This window comes from Podarcis raffonei, chromosome 3 (genome assembly GCF_027172205.1).
Source record: "Podarcis raffonei isolate rPodRaf1 chromosome 3, rPodRaf1.pri, whole genome shotgun sequence".
Lineage (NCBI taxonomy): Eukaryota > Metazoa > Chordata > Lepidosauria > Squamata > Lacertidae > Podarcis > Podarcis raffonei.
Genome location: NC_070604.1, coordinates 71,228,552 through 71,252,872, shown reverse-complemented (window position 1 = coordinate 71,252,872; position 24,321 = coordinate 71,228,552). Strand labels below are relative to the sequence as shown.

General features: G+C 41.7%; 1 protein-coding gene across 3 annotated transcripts in view; it reads left to right on the top strand.

Moving 5' to 3' along the window:
- Window positions 1-240: 240 nt before the first annotated feature.
- EZR (ezrin) overlaps window positions 241-24,321 on the top strand; it is a 36,131-nt gene continuing 12,050 nt past the window's right edge. The window contains exons 1-7 of one of the 3 annotated variants that reach the window (XM_053382283.1): window positions 241-554; window positions 2,400-2,496; window positions 15,434-15,517; window positions 20,158-20,253; window positions 21,718-21,992; window positions 22,139-22,222; window positions 23,196-23,342. In XM_053382283.1, coding sequence (XP_053238258.1) covers window positions 2,485-2,496; window positions 15,434-15,517; window positions 20,158-20,253; window positions 21,718-21,992; window positions 22,139-22,222; window positions 23,196-23,342 — 698 coding nt within the window. In that variant the 5' untranslated portion in view covers window positions 241-554; window positions 2,400-2,484. Of the gene's footprint in view, window positions 555-834; window positions 945-2,399; window positions 2,497-15,433; window positions 15,518-20,157; window positions 20,254-21,717; window positions 21,993-22,138; window positions 22,223-23,195; window positions 23,343-24,321 lie in introns of those variants that run through there. The other 2 variants (XM_053382284.1, XM_053382285.1) reach the window with 2 other exon arrangements.

Here is a 24,321-nt window from a genome sequence, read left to right as displayed (position 1 = left end):
TGTTTCGCAGCAAGAAAAAAGCGTGCAGATTAGGGCTGTAGGCTGGAAGATTAGGACGCCCTAGAAAACAAACCGCGCGAGAGGGGGGCTTGCAGTGCAGACGCCGCGGCCGAGCTCGCTCTTTATTCGACTTTTTCCGGCTCCTCCGTTCTTCCTGCAGCCGTCGAGCCCCTCCCTGTGCAAATCACAGGGCTTCGCTAGGGCCCGCACTATCTGCAGGCGCGCTCGGTCTCCTGCGGCGGCGGCGCCTCCGCCTCTTCCTTCCGCAGGTTCGCAGCGCTCCGAGCCGTCGAGGCGGGAGGAAGGCGCAGCTCGAGCGCGCGCGCGGCTCCGGCTGGCTGGCGGAGGGGAGGCGGGGTGAAGGGCAGGCGAGGCGAGACCTGTGGCGCTTGCCCGCGCAGCGGCGCGTCAGCCATATTGCAGCAGCAGCCGGGGAGGGGCAGCAGCGACGCCCACACGCCCAGAGGACCAAGAGCGCAGCCGGAGAGGACGCCCAGTACCAGCCGCAGCAGCCGCCTTGCCTGGTCGGAGCCACACGGACCTGCCGCGGCGAGGTAAGGACCCCCGGACGAAACCCCGCCCCACCCTCGACGGTCCTCACAGGAGTTGGGGGGGGAGACTGGGAAGGAAACTTGGCAGCGACCAAGTGGCGCGAAATTGCTTTTGTGGCGCTGCAGCCGAGGCTTCGGCAACAGGTGGGGCGGCGTAGGATTAGCGCCCGGCTCTTCTTCCGAGAGAGGAGTTGGCGCACTTATTTAGCGCTTCTGGAAGCGGCGCGTTTGCATTCTGCCCAAAAAGCCTCGTTAAGGTTTTCTCCTCCCGCCGCTTTCCAGAGACTCTTTGCGCTTCTTGAAAGCTGAACCGGAAAGTGCTGCTTTTCTGTTCTGCCTCGTTTGAGCCGCCCTGCCTTGCATAGCCCGGCCCGAGTCAGCCTCGTGGGAGAAGTAAACCCCCCCCCCCCCAGTTCAGCGCCTCTTACGCCCAAGGAAGTGGGGAAAGGATTTGCCGCTTAAATCTGCCCCCCTCCCTTGGGAATGCCCGCAACAGGATTATTACTCACATCCTCTTGAAACCGGCCTATTTCGACTCGGGTCTTGAATTCTTTGGATCTGGGGGTATTAAAGGGGTGACCAAGGCAGCGATCCGAAGCTCGCTTTCCTGGGAGTCCGCCCCATTGAATCCCACGGGACTTACTTCTGAGTAGAGGTGGCTGGGATTGCGCTGTTAGGCAGCTTGTTCTTACTTGTCCCGGGGTTGGAGAAAGGGTGGGTCCCCTCCCTGAGCCAGGGATGAAATATTGGGGGGGGCAGGTAAGCGATCACAATAAGCAGTGCACGCAGACCATTTGAATGGCAAACTTCGGGGGGGGGGCTCCCTCGAATATCTCATTGGCGTTGGCTTCTATGCCATGCACGCAGGTGGGGGTGGGGGGTGGGAGCGAGTTCTGCTTCCCGTAAACGGGAGTGAATACGAAACTCCGTTGGCGGCAACTCATTCCGGAGTGATTAATGCAAGTACAAAAAGCAGGGCTACTGATAATACGCGGGCCGGTTCTTCCTCAGCGTTTCGTTTGACGAGGGGAGGAAGCTGAAGCAGTTCCTGTCTGTGGGTGAAAGACTGCAGGTTACATCAGACCTACATTTTGAGCTACCGGGAAACTCCTCTTGTCCTGCCCCGTTTCGAGGCAAAATGAAGCCTTGACTCTGCAAGGTTGTTCCCCGCCAGCTTCAGCCCTTTATTGAATGTGGGACTCGGTAGAATCGTTGCCTGCAACTTGCTTGCTTCAGAGCAGTCTTAATGCGGGAAGGGAGGGGGGCGGGGAGGTCCCTGATCTTTATTTAAAAGGGCTGTATAGCTAGTGAATTACTGCTACGAGGTCTTTAAAGCAGAGAGACTTTGAACGCAGACCGTTTCCCTTTAAGGCTTAAAGTTTTAAGTCAAGGGGTTTAGTTGATTCCGTGTTGCTTGGATACTTGTTCTGTAAGAGACCACTGTTTGGAAAAACTTGAAATATGATTAACCCTCCACACACGCACACACATGCATGTCCTTGAACATTTTTGAAATTGTGGTTGTTCCTATGGGTGTGGCTGAGCAAATGACCTTCTCTCCTTGCAATCAGACTCCTCTTTCGCTGGGTGAGGTTGCTGGCTTTATGTTTTTTTCTATAGGGGTTGGCGTAACTAAGTAATTATTGGTCATGAGTGAATCATCCTTGCTTACTTAACCTGCTTAAAGCTGCAATCCTATGCACATTTATATGGGAGTGTGTCCAACTGAGCACACTGAAGAGTTACACCTGAGTAGGCTTAAGTAGAACTTCTCTATTGAACTTTTCTCCCCACGCCTTGCACCGTAGTTTAACTTTAGTGTGTTATTTATTTGGATTCTTTGCGCAGATCTTGTAGAAGAAAGGAGGAATACCCTTAGGCTGCTGCATGAATATTTGCTTTTGGACCAACAGGAACACTTCAAGAACCGAAAATGCCAAAACCAGTAAGTGCTTCCACAGAACCTTACACTGTTCATTCATTAGTGCTCCATTTAATTGTTTTTCTTAGGACAAGAATTGTAGAAGTTATAGAATTGTAGAGTTGGAAGGGATCCTGAGGATCATCTAGTCCAACCCCCTGCAATGCAGGACTATGCAGTTGCACATATGGGCATTGAATCTGCAACCTTGGCATCTTAAAGAAACTATACTTTGAAAATTTATAGCACAGCTGTCCCTAAATCGGGGGAGGGGGGAAGGAAGGGGTGCTAAGCTGTGACCCTCCAGATATCTCCCATGACCCCTGACTGGCTGAAGCTGTTGGGAGTTGAAATACAGTAACATTTGTCCAAATTCAAATAACATTTTCTTTCTGTAAAAAAGGTGGCATAAATTATCCTTATACATTCTAATGAAATTATTATAAAAGCAAAAAATTCTTATCTCTATTATAAAAAAACCCAATTACCTGATTGAGGCTACATGGGATTTGCCTCTGAGTAGCCATGTATAGGATTGCGTTGTAAAAAAAGAACAAACAGCAGGAACTTGTTTTTTTCATATCCCACAGAAGGTAGGAGTTGTGTTTACATAAGCACATTGGTCCATACTGATGCTTTTATGAGTCTGCCATATTTTATATGTTTATTCTCTAACTTTTATACTCTCTGGCTTGAAAGTTAATTGAATCTAAATTTAAGTTTGTTATACTTCCCACCCCCACTGTGTAATCACATTCAGCAGAATCCTAAACATGTTTACACAGAAGTAAGCACTGTTCAATAGGGCTTACTTCATAATTGCACTTAGGTTTGCATTTCAGTAACAAAACTTCAAGCAACTAATACTATCTGTATTGGGGCTTAACATCTCCTCTAGCTGTGGCCCCTTTTTGACCTTGCACTGTGTGATCACACTGAGAGTGACTTTTCCTGAATTACTTTTCACACCAAGTCACAGGTTGCATGGAGACAAAGAATTTGCTTCTCCTGCAGAATTCGTATCTAAGGAGCAGTTTAATAATGAACTTGGATTTCAGAGGAATGAGTTCATTAGCTTGTTAAGGGTGTTTTCTTCAAGAAAGAAACTAAAGTGTTAATTCAGCCTGCGTAAATGGGTTATAAAATGACTCAGTTACTTTACCTAGAGATTAACTGTACACATTGGATGTTCATAAGTTCAGTTAAAACTCCATGGATGCCATGTGAGTTCTTTGCCATGGCTGTGGGGAGCTGGTTTGTGTGGCGGGGGTGTCTTGCAAATTGCCACACTCAAGCTTAAGTTCTGGCTAGCTACCTAAAGACTTGGTAGTGCTGTAGAACTCTTGCACTGTGTGCCAAATCTGCAAAAATTCTTGACACTCTTTTCTCCTTTGACCTCATAACTGTTGTGGCAAGAGGTTATGAAAAGAGCAGGGTCGTTTTTTCATTCTGAGGGCCTTTTTCTTTCATGGACAGTTTTCCAGGGAGCTGCATGCCATTGGTGGGCATGGCCAGAGCAGCCCATGCGTCTCTTGTACTATAAGCTACATTCCAACTACACAAAAGTCAGAGGTTTCCATGCACACATCTCTTTATCCAGGCAGGCAAGAGGCATTCTCACAGTTCAAGGATACATTCCAGCCATGTAAAAGCACTCAAGGAGGGTGCAGAGCAGGCATAGTGGTGGATTGGCCTGGGGAAAGTCCTGGGGGTCAGATAGAGTGGCCTGGAGTGCTGCATTTGACCCCGAGGCCTGAAATTCCCCACTCATGGCTTATTAGTGCTTCAGCCATTTTTTTCAGCTTCTCACAGGGGGGAGGTTGTAGCTGAAGAGCTGCAAGAATAAGAAGCTGTTTGTGCTACTGTTTAGCAAAGGGGCTTTTCTCTGCCCTGGAGATCAATCCTGTGCACATTTAGGTTAGGTGTAAGTTCCGTTAAACTTGCTGGGACTTAATTATAAGTAATGTGTAGGATTGAGCTGCTATAGCAGAGATATGTTGGTCTAAGATGATTTGATTTTGCAGAAAACATTGTGAAACACTTCCCTTCTTCAAGGAAGCTTTTGCCATTGCTGCTGCTAGTCTAAAATCAAGGACATTTGTCACTACATATGTGTGAGCAAACAAACAGAATCAGTTCCCTCAAGAAATTAGGACCAGCTCCCAAGTCACTGAAGTCTGACAGGGCTTAGTGAAAAAATTGTTTTTGTAATTTTTCAAATATTATTATTTAAAATGTTTTTAAACAACTCAACATCCTTACAGATCCCAAGGCAGCATACAAAGGGCATGGCTGACTAGCCATACCAAAATAAAATGCAGTAATACAAAAACCACAATCAAATGAAACAATACATGTCCCAGTCCTTTGTTGCTGCCAAAATGCTGAGGAGATCCATTTTCTTGATTTGAACTCTTTGATAAAGAGCCAGCAATATATAAATCACTGTCATCTTTTAGACCATTAGGAGGGTGGGTTAAAATGGCAGGATGAGTTTTTAGTGAGAACCTACTTCTACTGTAGATGGGTAGTTTTTTTTCCCCAGCTGCTGCATTGCTCCACAGGTGTGGCAAGTTGGAGTGATGTAGATTGAAATGGTTAAAACTTTGACTTGAGGAAAGGGAGATAAATATGTTTGCCAATTGCTGATAACTCCGTTTCCACCCTTAGAAACTGAAAGGTTTACTTCATTATGTGTGTGACAGCTAGCTCTCTGTTCAAGGCAAGCTACTCTTTTTGCCACATTTCTATTAAAAAGTTGTGACTAGAGATGGAAGAGAAATTAGCTCTGAATTTTTATGTGAATACTTCAGAAGGGTAGCTTTCTTACCTTTGAAACAATCCTCAATAACTCTTCCCAGTTTAGAGATGAAGGAACTAAAACTTGAGTGTGAGCTGCCCATGGCTATCCAGTTAACTCAGAGTTTTGAATTGGTGTGTTCTCATCATGATTCTGAGGAGCAGCTAACCTGTTGCCCTCCAAGGGTTGTTGGACTCCAGCCAGCATGCTCAGTGGTCAGGCATGATGGAAGTTGTACTCCAACAGAATGGAGGGCCATAGGCTAATCAGGCCTGCCATACAGGTTTGTGGAGAAGGTGTGAGGTCACTGCCAGAAACATGTAATAGAAATAGGTCATTGCCTAAAACTTGTAATGGGAACAGAATGTTTATAAGTTTGCCATAAGCACAAAATACCTTTCTTGGATTAATATTGGATTCATTATTCCTACTGATACTTTCCAAGACCTTAACTTCAAGGGTATCCATGCCACCTACTTTTCCTCCTCCCTCCCTCCATACTTTTCCATTCTCCCACTCCACCCTACACCCGGATGTTATTGTAGTGATGATGGAAGTCCACTTCCTATGTAATCTGAGGCTTTCTACCATTTTCAGTCCAGCTGGATAGAGCAGTTAGGTGAATTAGAAACTCAAGTTCTTTGAGAATGCCATACCTTGACATGACCTCCTGGGCTCTGGTTAGTTACACAGAAACATTTCTGTAGGTTGAGGAAAAGTTCCTTCATCTAATCATCTAAAGCTGCTTACAACTGTGTTCTTAATTGTGCCTGAGCTTGGCCTGTCAGCTGACAAGTGGAGCAACAGCTAGTAGAGGTGAACTTGTTCTTCCTTCTCTTGCAGTCAACAAATGTCTTGAGAGCTAAAATTCTGACCTGGTCTGCAAGGTAAATGGGGAAAGCCAGCTATCACCTTTCCAGTAATTTCTGAGCTATGTGGTGCTGCTGGGGATTTACAGGCATGGATCTGTGATGGTTCCTACCAGTGCAGTGTGTGCACAGCTTTCTACATAATCAGCAGTTAAGTAGCTCTTTGACTGATACAGTTATTAGGAAAGGAGAAAAATCACCATGGGGGATTACCTAGCTTAAAGTTATTGCTGATCCACCTGTTTCAAAAGAGCAAAGTTTAGTTTCGGAATTCTCCCCTCTCTTTGCTCCAGCTCTACCCTCTGCAATTGCTAATACCACTGAAGAGAGATGCATGCAAGTGGTACGTCGGGTTAAGTACTTAATTCATTCCGGAGGTCCGTTCTTAACCTGAAACTGTTCTTAACCTGAAGCACCACTTTAGCTAATGGGGCCGCCTGCTGCCTCTGCGCCACTGGAGCATGATTTCTGTTCTCATCCTGAAGCAAAGTTCTTAACCCGAGGTAATATTTCTGGGTTAGTGGAGTCTGTAGCCTGAAGCGTATGTAACCTGAAGCGTATGTAACCCGAGGTACCGCTGTATTTGTTTACAATAAATAAGGCTGCCTTTGCAGAACTGAAGCGGCCCAGAATTCTTTACAGACATTTGGGCGTTCAAAGATTCCGTCCCTTGGAGAATGGGACTGTCTCTATAACATGGGTTGGGAACCTTTGGTCCTCCAGATGTTGCTGTAAAACTCCCATAATTCCTGGCTATTGCTTATGCTAGTCTGAGCTGGAGCTGGTAGGTGTTGTAGGTCCAGCAACATTTGGCAGACTACAGGCTCCCCAAGTTTGCCGCAGAGAAGCAGAAGCTGTGGGTGAAACCCACCTTTATCCCAGCTTCAGTTCTATGAAGTTCACTGCCGTTTTCAGTTTAAAGATGAGGAAACATAGGCAAGTCACTCTGCCAGCCTGAGGCTGTGACCCTAAACACTAGGAATTAAGCCCAGTAGAACATGGGGGCTTATTTCCAAGCAGTGTTATGGGCCGAAAATCTCTCATAAGTTCATTAGTAACAATGGATAGATGCCAACTGTAAATAATAGCATATTAGGCAAGCTTGGACATTTCAAGCTTGGACATTTCATTTTTTTTTTTTTTTAGCTTAAGTTGTTAGGAGCTGGAGTCAGGTGTAGGTCAGCAACAAAAAAAACAAAAAAACCACTGTGTCAGTGAAGTTAACTCCTTATTCAAAGAAACCAAAACAGGCACAGGCCTAGTGATCCCAGCCATGGGCATAGCCAGGATTTATTGGGGGGGGACCTCAGTTACTTAAGTATTTTTATTGATTTATCTTGGCTATGCCCATGATCCCAGCAACTCTTCCCAGTAGGTCTTTCCCCAATGAGGCAGTTGTGAGAAGTGAAGTCTGCCCCCCCTCCCACAGCTGCTTAAGTCCCCTCCTCTGAGTTACAATCTCAGCAAATACAAGTAGATACTCTGGGATAAATTAGACTGAACTGATATGAATAACTTTTTTTTAAAAAAAGTTAGCAAATAAAAATTAGTACTGCAATAGGGAACAAAAAGTTAAAGCCCACATCAAACATGAGGATATATTTTCCCATGATAATCAGCTTCTGTAAACCACTGTGGTATTTTTTTTTAATGGAAAACAGTTTAGACATAAATACTCTCACCAAGGTTCCAATCTGCACTGGGCCCGTCATACCTCCTGTATAAAAAATTATTCCCACAACGGTCCCATTTCATGAATGGCTTCATATCTGGTATGGTGCCTAGACATTCTTGTGTAAGACCGTCATTTAAGACCTGTCTGAAAATACCAAGTGCTAAAATAAAATTGTACACTGATTCACAGGGCAGAGCTTGTTGAAAGGCAGCTTAAACTTTAATTCAAGGCAAATGCATTGCAGTAAAGAAAATATTAAGGTACAAATACTAATTTGAGACAGGCTCTAGAGATTTTTATATTTGCCTATGTATGGGGATATCTTTACACAGGCTGGGCAGAGCCTAATGAATTAGTTTCTACTTGCATGTACAATATGTCCTGCTTTTCCAGCAATAGTAAAAAGTGTGTACATGGAACACATGGATAAAATTATATATATTTGGCCCTGTTCCTTAAGAGGGTTGACTATACTGTTATGTTTGTGAGAGCAGGAGGTACTGTTGAATTGGGCATATGGTGGAACTGTTTTTCTCTGCGTATTAGCCAGAAGGATGTAATTACTAGCCTATTTCCAGTGCCTGCCATCAAGTGATTGCTGCTTACTTTTCATTCACCGCATAAAGTCTATACGCTTTCTTTGTTTTTTAGAACGCTTCCTAAATAAAGCTTAAGCATCCATTCTTAGCATAATCATCTCCTTTTATTAATGAACTACCAATCTGCATACAGCTGTTGCAACAAAGAAATCTGATTAGGGAGGAGTTTGGTACAGTCGGCTGCTGCTTTTCTCTGTGTTTGGCCTCGTACAAAGAGTTTGTTTAGTCTCTTATAGTATGTGTGGCGCAAAGGCACATGAATCATTTGTCACCCAAAACTGGACAGTACTATCCTAATCTGTGTAGATTTAAACATTTACGATTTTACAAAATAATGCAGCTAGCTTCATCAGAATTTTCTTCTACATTGAAAATCAGTTCACATTAATTTAACAAGCTCTATGGGCTTGGGGGAATATTAATATTTTGCATAAGTAAAAAGTCATGACTTTAGTCCCAAATCTTGGATGTTAACCACAGGCAAAAAGTATCTCTTAGAAAATCCCATGATGGTTTCATATATTTGATCATGATACATACCACCAGGTGCTACATTCCCTGTTGACATAAAGTATGTAAGCAAAGATTTCTCCCAAAGATGATGAAGCATCATAAGTTAGAATGACAGTTCTTCAGTCCAGGTGAAAGGCAGTTAAAAGGAGGTTTATAATTTTTTTAAAAAAACACCCGCTAACGGTGCCTCAGTCTTATATGAACTTTAGTTTATTGGCTCTCATCCAGTCCACTACTGAGGCAAGACAACTGTCCAGCACATCCACTGCCACTCCTGCAGATATAAAGGAGAAGCAGAGCTGTGTGTCATCACCATATTGCTGACAACATACTCCAAAACTCCAGATGACCCCACTAAGTAGTTTTATATAGATGTTAAATAGCATGGGGAATAAAATTGAACTCTGAGGAACCCCACATTGAAGGCTCCATGGGGCCGAAGAGCACTCTCCAAGCATCACCCTCCCGAAGCAGATTATTCTCTTTTTAGACGCCAAAAAGCATTTGATAATGTGGAGAAGCAGCATTTTAATTGTTTCTTGAACCTTTTAAAATTAGCTATTTTAGATGTTGGAATCTGTTTTCAGTAAGGGTCTTTTCAACAATCAGGTTTTTTTCTGGTTTCTGTTATACAGAAGGGCATGTCAAAGTTACTCCTCCTCATGTTATTATTTGTGCTTTCATTAGAGCCTTTGCCAATTGATACTAGGAAGAACAAGGTGACATTTGCAATATAATGTTATCCCTAGTGTGTCTGTGTTACCCGATCCTAAAGCTGATGGGGTTGAGGGGCAAATAAGTTCCAAAATATAAATTACAGTAAGGTTGTGGAAAATTCTGGCTCATTGACTGGAAAAAGAGTAAGCGAATTAGTTTATTGCTTAGAAGAATAGCAGCTATTTATTGTGTAAAATACTTTTTCTTATTTATGAATATTGCCATTCAGGTTAATCTTTCTATCTTGGAAATGTATCTGATTATTTTTTTTAATTTAGATGGGCAAATATGTCTCAACAGCTACTCTAGGAGGTTCTTTATCAAGTTAAGAGAGGAGCCTAGGAGTTCTTTATATTTAAATATACCATCAAGCAGTTGAACTTGCTTCAGTGTATGACTGGTTTCATCCATTTGAAAAGCAGAACATGGTTTGTTTATTTTTTTAATGACTCAACTTGTTTGCTTTGGTTTCAAAAATGGTTACGGCCCATGATGTGTTAAACCTGGATTCTATTATTGCCTTATTTACATTAGCGTTAACTTAGATCATGTTGAAGACTATCATTATTTACTTCTGTGCTATTAAAAAAACCAAGTCACAGAAGTTCTACAGAATCTTTGAAAACATTACAACATGGAAGCACATATTTAACTTTCCTGTACCAGGAGTAATGTAGAACTTGTCTGAGGTTGGGGGCATTCAACAGAACTCCAGATACCCAGTAAAGGAGTGTGTGTTGGCTATAGGTGGCAGTGGTGAGATATCGGGCCGGAATCTCTTTATCTTAGCAGTTCTTCTGATGCCATTCTTAGAAACCCTGAGTGCTTCTTCCAGTCAACACAGTTAAAAGAAGCAGTGAAAAACAATGAAATAACATTGGGTAATATCCTTCCTACATCCCTCTCCAAAGCACTGTCATTGGAAGTAAAAAGGATAAGCATTCCTTGGTTAGAAGCTACAATTTTTGTCACCAAAGTGCGTGCACGCACACACTTTCTTCCTGCCTACCATTTCCTTTTATGGAGAACTGGGGAAGAGTATCTATTTTTAATGATTTTCTGTGTCCCTCCGAAGCAGACTTTCCAAATGTGGTGCCTTCCAGACATTTGGCCTGCAACAGCCATCAGTCCCAAGCAGCATGGTCCATGGTCAGGGATGATGAGAGTTGTAATTAAAACCATTTGGAGAGCACCACATTGTAGAAGTGTCCCTTGAAACTTCAGGAGTGGCCTGGTTCACTTCAGACTGCTCTGGACGAGGTCTGAATCTCTGGATGTTGGTTTTGTCCAAACTGAATGCATAACCCTAGTTATTCCTGTTCCGGTAAATAACTACTGCAAGAGGAAGATTGAGGCTAGAGCATGAAAAAGCTGATCGTATGGTTGCATAGTAATTATTGTATTGCTAATAAAGGTGACTGTTGCATTGTGGACAAGCAATGTCTGTAAGAGAGTTTCTCCATTTGCAGAAGCCATTGTGAAGTGTTGTGTTGAGAACTGGTGACATGTGTTCTGTCTTGTAGCCATTATGCCCAGGAATAACACTGTGGTATTTATGATGAGGCTTGTAACCTTTCTCCTGGGGTTCCCAGTTATCTTGCTATTCCATTTTCAAGGGATGTATGGAGGAGGTAGTCACTGGTCTTCAGTTACAACTTTTCCCATCCTGCCTTGTTCTTTGTACTGGTCTAAAGGGTCTTTGTAGATAGGCCCTGTAAAGTTTAACCTTGGGATTTTTAGTTCCATTGAGAATGCTGAAAGTTATATTTATTTATCTACCACACTAGTGGCCACAAAGGGTTCCTTCTGTTAACCTCCAACACAGGTATGTGGAAATTTTGGCCCTCCAGATGTTGGTGAACTACAACTGCCATCAATTCTAGACAGCATGGCCAATGGACAGAGATGATGGGAGTTCAGCAAAATCTGGAGGGCCAACTGTTCTCTATGCTTACTCTATGTATAGGAATCTGCTTTTGAAAACTGAGCAACCCTATCTATGGCAAAAAAACCCCACACGTGTTATGTCTATCAAGGTACTGCATCATGCTTGCTTAAGACAGCTGAGTAGGTGATACTGTTTTGGAGTGCAGTAAACAAAACAATAAAGACAAGCATAAGTATTCACCAATTCTGTTTCTTGCTTCTCCACTAGCTCCATTATTCCTTCTCCTAATAGCCAACTGTTCTTTAACCTGCTCTCAGAAGATGGTCCACATAATGTTCCTGACCTTGATGGACCTGGTGAAAGGCAACCTTTGGTGATTCTGAGATGCTTTTATATTATTATATTGTATATGCCTTTTTATTTATTAAATTTGTATACTACCCTTCATCTGAAGATAACAAGGTTGTTCACAATATAAAAATACAAAATGAGAACACAAAATACACAATAAAACATAAAATCCCCCTCCCACAAATGCATTTAAAAAGCCATAGGATGTTAATTAGCCAAATGCCTGGTTGAAGAGAACCATTTTTGCCTGGATTCTAAAGCTATGTAATGAAAGGACCAGGCCAGCCTTCTTGGGGGAGAGCATTCCACAAGTGGGGAGCTACCACAGAAAAGACCTGTTCTTGAGTTGCCACTCTCTAGACCAGTGTTTCCCAACTGGGGGCCATGACCCTCTGCCCCCCCCCAAATATTCCAAGGGGGGCACAGGTGAAAATTACGTAAATGGGGGGAGCCACAGCATGAGGCTAGGAGGCCACAGGGGGAAGTGAGAAGAAAAGTTTTTTTAAAATATATAAATCCTGATTGGCGGGCTACCTGCTTAGCACGGCAGGAGGCAGCCCACCAGGGGGCGGCCTAGAGCTTCTTTTTGCCACATGCATTTTCTTGGAGCAGCCAGCTTGTTTCCAGCGGGAAAGGGCAACCGACTCTCATTTTGACCACTGCTTGTAGCTGCCGCCAGTGCTGGACCAGGTGGCCGCCTGGGCCTGACTCCACAAGGCGGGTGCAATCCACCCCAGCGCCTAGCAGATCAGGGTCTTTGGATGTTGCCGAGGGGCGCAGGGCCCGTCTGGAGCATCAGCCTGGCTCTGCATGGTGTGGGGCGAAATCCACCCCAGCGCCTAGCCGAGCAGGGATGTCTGGTGCTGCTGACTTGCATCTAGTAAATAACTAAGTGTCTGCTCGGAAGAAAGCTGCACTGAGTTCAGTGGCCCTTACTCCCAGGTAAAGGTGTGTGGGGCTATAGTGTTTTATATAGGCAGCCCGGGCTCCTCCGGATGACAAGATCTTTTTGCATCAGGTCAGTGAGGACAGCTTGTTTTTAAAATTCTCCCATATATGCAGAACTCCTTGTGCGCCTTTTGCAGACCCTTCACGTGTCCCTGTTTTCCAGGGACCAATCCTGGATTTACAGAAGTTGTCCCAGTTTCTGATTTGATCCCAGGTGTCTCTATTTTCACCAGAGAAATGTTGGAGAGTATGGAATTATCTGACCCCCACAAGCCATCTGAAGGCTGCCCTGAATAGGGAAGTTTTTGTAATGTTAAATGTTGCATTATGCTTTTATATATCTTGGAAGACGCCCAGAGTGGCTGGGGCATAAATAGTAAAATTATTATTATGGAATAGGATGTCCTTATTTTCATCAAGAGAAATGTTGGAGGGCATGCCTTTGGACTGTTATCTGTAGGTTTCCCCCTCTGTGTCAAATCACTGGGGTCAAATAAGTGTTGTTTACTTTTTATAATACATGGAAGATGGATCTCCTTCGGGAGGTTCTGGACTCTCCTTCCTTGGAGGTTTCTAAGCAGAGGTTGGATGGCCATCTGTCGTGGATGCTTTAGCTGAGTTTCCTACGTTGCAAGGGGTTGCACTAGAAATAAGACCCTTGGAGACTCTTCCAGCTCTATGATTTTATGTTTTTCTGCTTCAACAATATTTCGTTATGTTCCTATCATTTTATGTAATTGTATTTTGTATAAATTATAAAAGTTATAACTAAAACGTGTTCTGTTTACAAACAAAACAGTAGTTGCTAACTACATTATTAATGTAACATCTAGTTTGACCGTTTTAAAACACATTTTTGATAGTCTGTATGTGTAGTGGGTTAATCTGTGCATTTATAACTAATTTCTGAGGTTGGAAACATTACTGTTGTATGTATGATTTCAGGTTTAGCAGATAAAGGCTTTTTTATTACATAAAATTATGGAATAAAAAGTTCAGCTAAGGAGGATGTCTAGGACTCTTAAGGAAATGCATAGGTCTTTTGAACTTTCCTTAGTGGTTTAGTTCAAATTTGCTTTATGTGGGTATTGGTTTTCTCCAGGAAGTGAAAACAATATATGGGAGTTGCAGCTTTTGTGCTCTGTAAGGAGTATGATTATGTGCATTCCTTAAGGAGAGGCTAGAAATAAATCTTATCAGACCTGATTATGTGGGGGTTGGAAGGAGGTTTTTTAATTGAAACGCCTTTAAGATTTATATTGAGAAATGGTTTGCTAAAGCCTTTGGAATTTGTTAAATCCAGTCACTATACATTTCATGGATATCCTGGGATACACAGAGAGAGAGAAACCATATTGCTTAAAAATAGCCTTTGTTAAATTGTGGGAAAGTGGGTGTGTGCTTGGAATGAGGATTAGAAAAACCCAAACATTCTTTAACACTTCTCATTCTTGGTTTATCACACTAAAGATTAGATATTGAGAATGCATAATTTGCATGTATTCCTATAATACATTCTTTTTAATTTAGAATGCTCAGAATAAGAGTTCTGACCACAACTTTCTGATGCTTGAGAGTAATGAAAAACCAGTATGATTTATTTCCTAGTGTTAATCTACAGAGATATAGAACAGGACAAATGCTTGATTAACCCATTGTGCCATATTGTCTAGCATCCACTAACAGCAGATTAGAACATTTATAGTGAACAAGCTTATGAATGGATGTTGGCCACCATCTCTAAATGGAGTATTCATGTTCAGATATACTATATCTCTAAGATCCAAGTACTAGGTACAAACAAGGGGTGGCCTTTACCTTTATACCCTCTTTGTGAGTTCTGTGTTGAAACATTAGGTTGGCCATTATGGAAAACAGAATTCTTGACTAAGTGGGCTTTGACCTAATACAATAGTGATCATATTAACTTCTGACCCACTGGGGTCTTCTTATCTTGGATTGCAGAAACATAGGTTTCTCATGAGCAACATTAGCTATACAGAAATGTCAGTTGTCATCATGCTATGTCCACAAACCGCTCTCTGCTCATTTTCTGCTTCGGCCATGCTCTTTTAAAAGAGGCAACATAATCGTATAAGGAGAATAATTAGCATGCTTTTACCTCTTTAAAAACCCAGAATAACTCCAACTCTTAATATAACAGGGAGACCTGTGTTGTAATTTAAAAGCCTTCCCTTAATGTGGTCAATTCCTTGCCCTAATTCTAAAGGGATGTTAATTAAGATGTCAGGCTTCATACTAATAGTAGCCCTGGCTTAGCATAACACTATGCACTGGAAGAATGAAGACTAAAATGTCATTTTACTTAAACTAAAAAGCTCAATCAAAGCCAGGAGCTGCAAAGCAAGTAGAACACTCAGGATAATGTCTGGCAAATTACCTTGATGGACCAGCATCTTGAAATGTTTGTAGCACTTATGCGTTTAAACACTATGGTGATTTTATTTTTAAAAATTGTTTACTAGCACATAGCATCTTGTATACACTTCAAATCCTGAACCACAGTTCTAAAATCTGTTATACAAATTATAGTGCACACTGGCTCTGTTTTCATATCCATTACTTTAATTTCTCTTCTAGGTCAATGTACGAGTTACCACTATGGATGCAGAGCTGGAGTTTGCCATCCAGCCTAACACAACAGGCAAACAGCTGTTTGACCAGGTCAGTATATAGTGTGTAAGTTTTCATCAAAGTTTTCTGCAGGGAGGGTGGATCACCTGAGACTTTCTCCTTTGCTCAAGGAACCATTCACTGGGTGGCATGTTGCAGATCTGCCTCTGTACAAATCAGCAATAGAAAGCTGGTGTTCCTTTAAAAATCGTTAAGTTTGCATGTGCCTGAAATCCTTAAGGAGAGGTAAAGGGATTTTCCACCTACTCTTCTGGACATAAAGAAAAGGGGGAAAACCCCAGCACTCTGGGTCTGTCAAGTAAAGTTGTTAGATCAAAGTTTAATCCATAAAGGAATATAGCAAAAAGTACTATGTGTTCTGTGACCTTGCTGTGATTTAGAAAAAAAGGAAATCTGTAGTCTTCATTGAAGCTATATTGCTCAGGTGTGAGGAGAAAGCCATTCACTTCTAAAATGGGTAGGAAAAATTGTGTCAATATTGTTTATTTGCTACACACACACACACACACACACACACACACACACACAACTATGTAATGTAACAGTACTCAGTTAATAAATGTTTTTAGATTAATTGGCTGCTAATAAATTATTTCTAGGGTTCAAGTACAGGTTCTGTTATATTGAATCAACATGAGTAATTGTAGAAGTGTGTATTAATCATACTTAAACTGCTCAGCACCTGTCACTGCTGTGGGATTACCAAATGGGGAGAAGAAAATACCCTGTATTAAAGGGGATGTGGTAATGACTTAATGGAGCATATCCCAAAGAATATTGGAAAGGCTTTAATATGGTCAATCTGTATACTTTGGAAATGGGCTTCCATTTTGTCATTTCTACTTAGTAAAGGTCACCACAGAATTTGCAACAGGAAAGCTATGCTATTTTGCCTTACTAGTTCCTTAAGCTTTATGAGATACGCTGTGTCTTTAAGGGATTTGTCTGTTATTGGTGGCTGTTGTAAGAAAAATGAAAGACAATTGGGAATGATCAATAGAGTGTAAACATTCATAGATATGATAGATAGCCCATTCACCTTATTACAGTGATTGAATACAGGTGTGGGTAATATTCCACCTGCATCCAGTTTGCCATTTATATTGATATCCTCAGGCAGAGAGGCAATGACTGCAAGGCATTTGACCTATGCACATGTGGGCCTTTGGGTTAGAGACTATAATGAACTGTGTAGTACAGCAGAGGGTCTGTATATTTCTATTATTGTGAAGTCAGAGAAAATTGTACAGTGCTACAAAGAATAAAATCCAGTTTTCCTCTTAATATATCTTGCAAATTCCTATTTTATTTTTTACAACCAAGGAGGAAAAGCAATATTGCACCATCCATAGCTGTATATTAACTACAGTAAAGTTTTAACTATTTTTTGAAGTTGTGAATAGGGAGAGAAAGAGAGTTTTGTTAATAAATAACAAATATAAGAGGTTAGCAGTCACTTTCCTGCCAGCGATTTAACTCTTTCACAAGGTTTATGTAAGAATATAGGATTCGAGAATTTAGCAAGTTTTTCTTATGTAGAAAGGAAAGGCAGCATGTTGTGGGGTGTCAGTTCTGTGCATTTTATGAGGGAAATAACGTTGGAGGCTGTCAATGCCACCATTTCTCTCTGTCTAGGCTGGGAAGCTGACCAGGTAGTGCCAGCAGCCTGCTTAATGCCGAGAAGTGCGAGGCAGGATTGTTTACAGGAATGGCAGATCGATAGTGGAATATAACCCTCCTGGGTCAGAGGAAGGTTCATCAGTTCCCACATTCTGTCTCCCAGGGATGTAGAGCATGTGTCACATTGAGCGTCCTCACCTCAGGACCTGATATTTGGATGTAAATTGCTTCCATACAACCGAGATTCCTTTTAACAGCTAGTTTATTTAAAAGTAAACTATCAGGAATTGCCTTATCTAGTGTGGTAATTAATTCCATGTTAGGTTTTGGATGGGAGAAAAAAACTTTGTCTGACCTGAACCTACTGCGAATCAGTGCCTTTGGATTTCTGTGTTTGTGTGTGTATGAGAGAGAGAGAGAGATTTTCTACCTCATGCTTCCCCACCCACATAGTTGTCTCTTTTCTAAACAAACAAACAAAGCCCCAATGTTTTAATAAGGGGAATGTCCTAAGGCCTTGCCAGTGACAGAACTGCAGCCCTGTACCCACACAACCCTGACCCTGCATTTAAAAATAAGGTATTCTAGAACAAATGTCTGTGGAGGCCTGACAAGACTTCTCTCTGTAGAAATGATGCAACATCTCTCATTTGCCAATATGTACAACCAGAACATAAGTCGCTTTCCCTCCATAAAAGGGTCTCTTTCTTGGCTTTTTCCTTCCACACCATCACTGTGCCTTACGTAGGTATTTTCAGGATTTGGGTAGTATCAGTCTGTTTCTGCTGTTAGTAACATCAGTAAGCCTGGAAACCTTGCCCGCCCCCCTAAAGATGTTGGAAGCAGCAGAGTGAGGATGAAGATATATGACCAGGCCTCAATTCCCAAACAAAGTGTAATAAATGGAAAAAAGATTAAGTACCACTGCCCTAAAGGGGGCAGATCTCTGAGTAAGTTGTCCTACAAGTGTTTGCCCCTTTGATCTATATTCATAACGAAGTTTATGCTGTCGGTTCATCCAGTGTGTTTAAAGCAATTATAGTGTTCATTAAATAATTTATCAGATCTGGAAAGAGCCAGACAACCCATGGTCCAGAAAGTCTCGCTAATTATGCCCAAACTGTACTGGAGAATAGATTTAAACACAGCCCTGCAGAACATAAATTAACTTAGATTGGTACATTACTGAGGCTAAATACTGCAGTTCCCCTTGGTTGCAAAACTAGTTCTGAATGCATGAGACTCTCCTAGAATATATAATTCCAAATGTTCATTTTATCTCTGGCACTGTTTTAGAGTGTGTGTTTTCTCCTACATTCAGTGCTTTTTACTGGCTTTGAAGATTGTATTGATATGGATTCACATTGCCACCCTTTATTTCCTTGCCAGAAATATTTTGAGCAAATTCCATTTTTTGCTTCCTTTAAAATATGTTTTGAGTATCAGAGTTGTGAAGCAACAAATCTGCACTGTACTTTGCAAATTCGAGTGGCAAAATATCTGTGCATTCCTCTCCCACTATGTATTCTGTACTCTTAATCTCAAGATTTTCCATAGCACGTAGTAAAGATTTGAAACTTTTCCTGGTGAAATATGGAATGCTGAGAGAATTATGTGATAGAACTGTAATTAAACAGTGGTGCAAAATTTTCGTGTTACTTCACCTAATTCTTGGGCATATTTTTGGGAGTGAGGCATTTTATTTTGTTTTGACACTTGGTTTAAAATAGTATTTTCATTTCAACTATTTCAGTAAGCAAACTGAAGTTACATGAGGCTGGAAATTTTACTTAATTCCAAAATGTCAAAACAATTCATTCTCTCTGATGCATTTCCAGACAGTAAAAGCATAGTCTTGAGAGTTGGTCTTGTCTTTAAATAGGGCATCTTACTTTTATCTTTTTGTAAGCCCTTCCTTGATTTCTATTTTGTCTCCCATTACTTGTCATTGATTTAATCTATTAGATTATCTGTCACTAATAATGTAATGCAGTTGAAGGAGACAATCCCCACAGAGTGTTAATTAAAGGCAAATGGCATATATATGTCAATTGGCTATCAGGGCAACTAGTAGATCACTGTAAGAGGAAATCACTGCAGAAGGAATGCCATTTTAACACATGGCTAGCTTTATGCTAATTTTAATCACTGTTACTATTTTATTATTGAAAATCACCCTGAAAATATATATTTATAAAAATATGTGTGTGGTATAGAAAATTATTAATGGGGAAATCTTTGACACCTTAAAGCATCTTCCACCCCACAAAGCAGATGCTGCTAATTCATTCATTTTTGAAAATTTGTAGTATTGTACAGTAGTTTTCTTTTTTAAAAAAATCTTATGTGATTGCTTTTGACGGGAGAGCAATTACAGTTTTGCATGAGCTAATAGTTGTTACACTTGGCCGCTCATCTTGTTTAAATTCCAATATCAGAATTAATTACAGGAAGCTTTTACAGCTTTCAAGCAGCTTTGCAGTTTTTATTAAGGGAGGATCACATTTCAGAGATACAGCTCCTCCTAGCTGAGCCTTCTTTCTCTATCTGGGTCTCTTTGAACCCTGAGACTCTTCTTAAGAGAGGCATCTAGTTATGCTATTACTGATGAGTCTGCACCAAGCAGCTCTTAAATTTTGGAGCGCTTAAAAAAAAGAAAGGGCTGTAAATACCTATCGGTTTCATTGTCTGTTTTGCACACTGATTAATCTGACCTCTGATAATATGACGCAGCAGGCAACTGATCAGCATGTCCTTTGTTCAGTCTTTTTCAAACCAGCATTTTTACACGGAAAAAACCTTACCAAGCATTTGCCACGTTCTTCTCTCAGCCTTTTGTTTCTTCCCTGTATTGAATGGGATCAAATTCCATGGGATCAAGTAGTCCCGGCAAAGCTGGGTTTTAGAGGGTCTTGAAATTTGCATCTTTTTCAGAGGGTGGAGTTGGCAGTCCACATATTCAGGCTTACGTGCTATGGCAAGAGTCTTAGAAAACATAGGTGTTTGACCTTTTTATTTTAACTCTTCTGGCCTCCCTTCTCATCTTTTAGGTGGTCAAGACGATAGGCTTACGCGAAGTCTGGTACTTTGGTCTTCAGTATGTGGATAACAAAGGATTCCCAACCTGGCTGAAGCTTGACAAAAAGGTAAATGAAATTAACTTGAGATGGAAAATACAGTCACAGCTGTGCACTAGCCGCCTTAGCTGCATCTCTGCATTACTTTATTATACAAGAAGGGCACATAGATAATATTGAGAGTGTGAACTTGGTCAATATTAGTCTGCAATGGGACTTACAGTACAATGAGACATTCGGTTGGACCTGGCAGACACTAGGGAGCCATCTACATCAGGAGTTCAATCCAGAAATCCCAGCAATTGCTGTGGTGACTTCCAGAGGTTAAAATACTTAGTATGGGAAAAGAAAAAAGAGATGCAGTGTTAAAACTATTCAGTCCTCTGGTGACTAATGGCCTGGCAAACAAGAGTTCTTGCTTAATTTCTGAATACTGACTGTTTGTACATAGTCTAGTCTCAGCTTGTCTGTTGCCTACTCCAAATAGCTGGCTATTGTGTTTATTTCAATTAGCGGAACTTCTCGGTATACATTGCTTAATCTCTGCAGGACTAGTTGCCAAATTGCCTAGAATAAATTGTTCTCGCAGATTAGTGAATTACCATGTGGAGACTAGTATAGACCTATTCCTTGTTCTAAAGCCTTCAGGATTTTTAAATAAAACAAGCCATGTGTGTGCCTGTGTTGTCATAGCTTTCTCTTTTCCAGCTTACGGTTGCTATTATGGCTGATGCTTTGGTGAAAAACATGATAGCATTGTACTGCAGTTCTGTTCTGTCTAAGATAATTTATTCCTCTTGCCATACTAGCAAACATTCAGCATGAGCTGTACATAATATTGATATACCTTAGGAATGCTGATGCACTAGTAATTTGGTCTGGCATTGTATAATGAGCAAAGTGGCTGAAAGCATGCACTCATTACTTCATCACACATCTAAGCATCTATTTATTTAATAAATTATGCTCCATTTTTTCACCATGCATCTCAAAGCTGCTTAAGAAAAGGCAAAACATACATCGTTGCATCCAGATAGTTACTATGAGGCTGCCCTTTGACTTAAATAAATGAAGAGCCCCGATCAAAAGTAGCACCAAAGAATGGACTACAAAGTAGGATGTGAAGAGCAAAATCGCCTCTTGGCAAGTGGGAAGCCTTATGGTCACAATGCTAAGGACAGTGTTCAACTGTGAGTAGAATGACACCTGCTTGTGCAACTGGACTCCACCACCACCGTCACCCCATGCCATCCTCAGTTATACTCCAAAGGGATAGGGGAAACCACAGAACAAATTTAGGAGGGGTGTGGAGTAAGGGGAGGAGTCCTGTTGTGCAAGCAGAAGTTTTTCATCTTACATAAGGAGCTATTTAGAGTTTCTATGCAACTCTAAGGCTGACAACCAAAAGACTTAACTTTGAATAACGTGTTCAGAAATGTTAATAGTCAACAATAATCTGCTAACATTCAATTGTGTTTTGACATGCTGCTCATGTTTTGCTGCTGCTCCCTCTTTGCCCGCTCTCCATTTCAGGTCTCTGCTCAAGAGGTCAGGAAAGAGAACCCTCTGCAGTTCAAATTCCGTGCCAAGTTCTACCCTGAAGATGTATCTGAGGAGCTGATCCAGGACATCACACAGAAGCTGTTCTTCCTGCAGGTGAAAGAAGGAATCCTTAGTGATGAAATCTATTGCCCACCTGAAACTGCAGTCCTCCTTGGGTCTTACGCTGTGCAAGCCAAATATGGAGACTACAATAAAGAACTGCACAAGCCAGGATACCTCAGTTCTGAACGCCTCATTCCCCAAAGGTGAGAACGTCTCATGGGAAACTTAGGGACAGGGCTTCTCTGGGGAATTTTAAGTGCATTCTTTAAAACTAGACGTACACAAGTTTAAACTAGAGCTTACAACTTTCTCATCTCTTGGGTTTTCTTTTTGTTCTTTGTATATTTAGAGTAATGGACCAACATAAACTCTCTAGAGAACAGTGGGAAGAACGGATCCAGGTCTGGCATGCCGAACATGGTGGAATGCTCAAGTGAGTTATGGCACTGAAGGGGTCTGTCTGTTTTCTTGAGCCCACATTTTCATTCCCATTCCTCACCAGCTCTTAGATGAAAGGTAACCCTGTAGCAAAGAACTTGCAACAGGTTCTTTACATATATCTTGCTCTGGCCCATCATCTTCTCTGCATTCCTGATACATAATTGTCCGTTGATGTATGTAGAAATTCCTGTGCTGGGCACAATGTGTGGGTGAAGCACAACATGATAGACTGGAATTTTTGAAATGCTCTTGAAAGTACACAGGTGGGGCCACATTCAATGAGTGTGTAAGCAAACACGTGTAGTGTTCAACGAGTGTAGTGTCTATGTACCTGTGCATACAATAGAGATGAGTTGTACAAATCAACAATTGCACACTCCTTCACCCAAACACCTGCACCTGTGTACAGGTAGTTTGTATCTGTTCAGTGCAACTTCTGAACAAGCTTATAGGCAAAAGCTTTAGAGGATTAGCAAAGCTGGAAATTTATTTATGGGAGTTTTTCTATTGTACCATATCATAAAATATCAGGGGGGTGTACAAAAATTAAAAAGCCATTAAAAGCAGTAGAAAAAATAATTGTGGTGAGTGGCTAGTTAAAAAGCTGTGAAGGCCTGTTGGCATAAAAATGTCTTCAAGGGATGCCTGGAAATCCAAAGGGAAGGATGGCAGCCCATCACGGCTGGAAGAGTGTTCCACAGCATGGCATCAGCAATACTAAATGTCCAGCTTCTAGTTAAGGCCAGTTGGGCCTCTGCTGTAACTCGGGTACAACTAACAGGTCTCATGTTGGACAAGAAATAAGTAATATTGTAATGGTTTTGTAGTAAGGTGGTGTTTCTGTTGGTCTCCTCCTGTTACCCCAATGAGTGCATTTATTTTCCCACTGGCACAAAGGTTTTGCATCAGTCTTAAAAGAGAAACATCATCTAACATTTCCTACGTATGATTTCCTTGTCAACCAGAGAGAATGCCATGCTGGAATACCTGAAGATTGCCCAGGATCTGGAGATGTATGGAATCAACTACTTTGAAATCAAGAATAAGAAAGGGACTGATCTCTGGCTGGGAGTAGATGCACTTGGGCTGAACATTTATGAGAAGGACGACAAGTAAGCGGATGTTTTAGTATTCCTTTGAGGTTGAAGAGCAGGCATTAGTGCCAGATAATTCTCTCGTTATCTGTGCTTTGTATTTTTATGGCAGCCTTATCAAAGCAAGTCACCTTGGTGTGCTGAATGCCGTTGTGCTGGGAAACACGTGGCCCCAAAGTGACTTGACTTGACTATCTCCAAACTGCGACCTCTTTTCTCCTTAACTCCTATACTAGCCCTTTAGAAGGGCAGGCAGGGGTCAAACGGAAGACTCCATTATATGGTGTAAAGGTAGGCCATATACCAGATCCTAATGATAGGGCTGGCAGAAACTTGGATCCAACTTCATCAAAACATTGTGCAGAAGCAGAATTAATTGGGAGGAATTCAACATTGCACTTTGGCAATCATTCTGTCAGGGCAAGCATTTTGGCTTGTCAGATGGAATGATTCCCCCTTCACCTTCTCCTGTGCTGTGTTTCACAGGTTCTCCTGAACCCCCAGAGCCAATTTTGAGGGGTGGGGAGAAGGGGGAAAGCCCCATTGTGCAAATTAAGTTATTGCATTCATTAGTTGAATCCTGCCCATTATCTCTTAACTGATAGCTGGTAGGTGTCTACCAACATCTGAAGCAGACAGGACTCTAGGGCCATTCAGAGCCAATATACAATATATTCAAGTTGGAGAGAGCACTTTAACTCACTTTTGTTAGTGGCTGGCTCCAGCCATGAGCCATTTGTGCGCACCTGTCCTTAGATGGCTAGGTTGGGGTCAAACTAGAAGCAAATTAGGTTGTGCCCTCTGCCATACACAGATTTGTAGCTGATCCTCTTTCATTAGGTAGCTGTGAGATCTCTAGTTTTGGAAGAAGGGTGGGGAAACAGCAGACTGGTAATCAGGGAGCAAGAGATAAGAAACTTAATGGGGACAAAATGTAAAAGAAAACTACTCCCATTCATGTGCAGCAGAGTTAAAGGATATGAGCTTGGAAGAATCT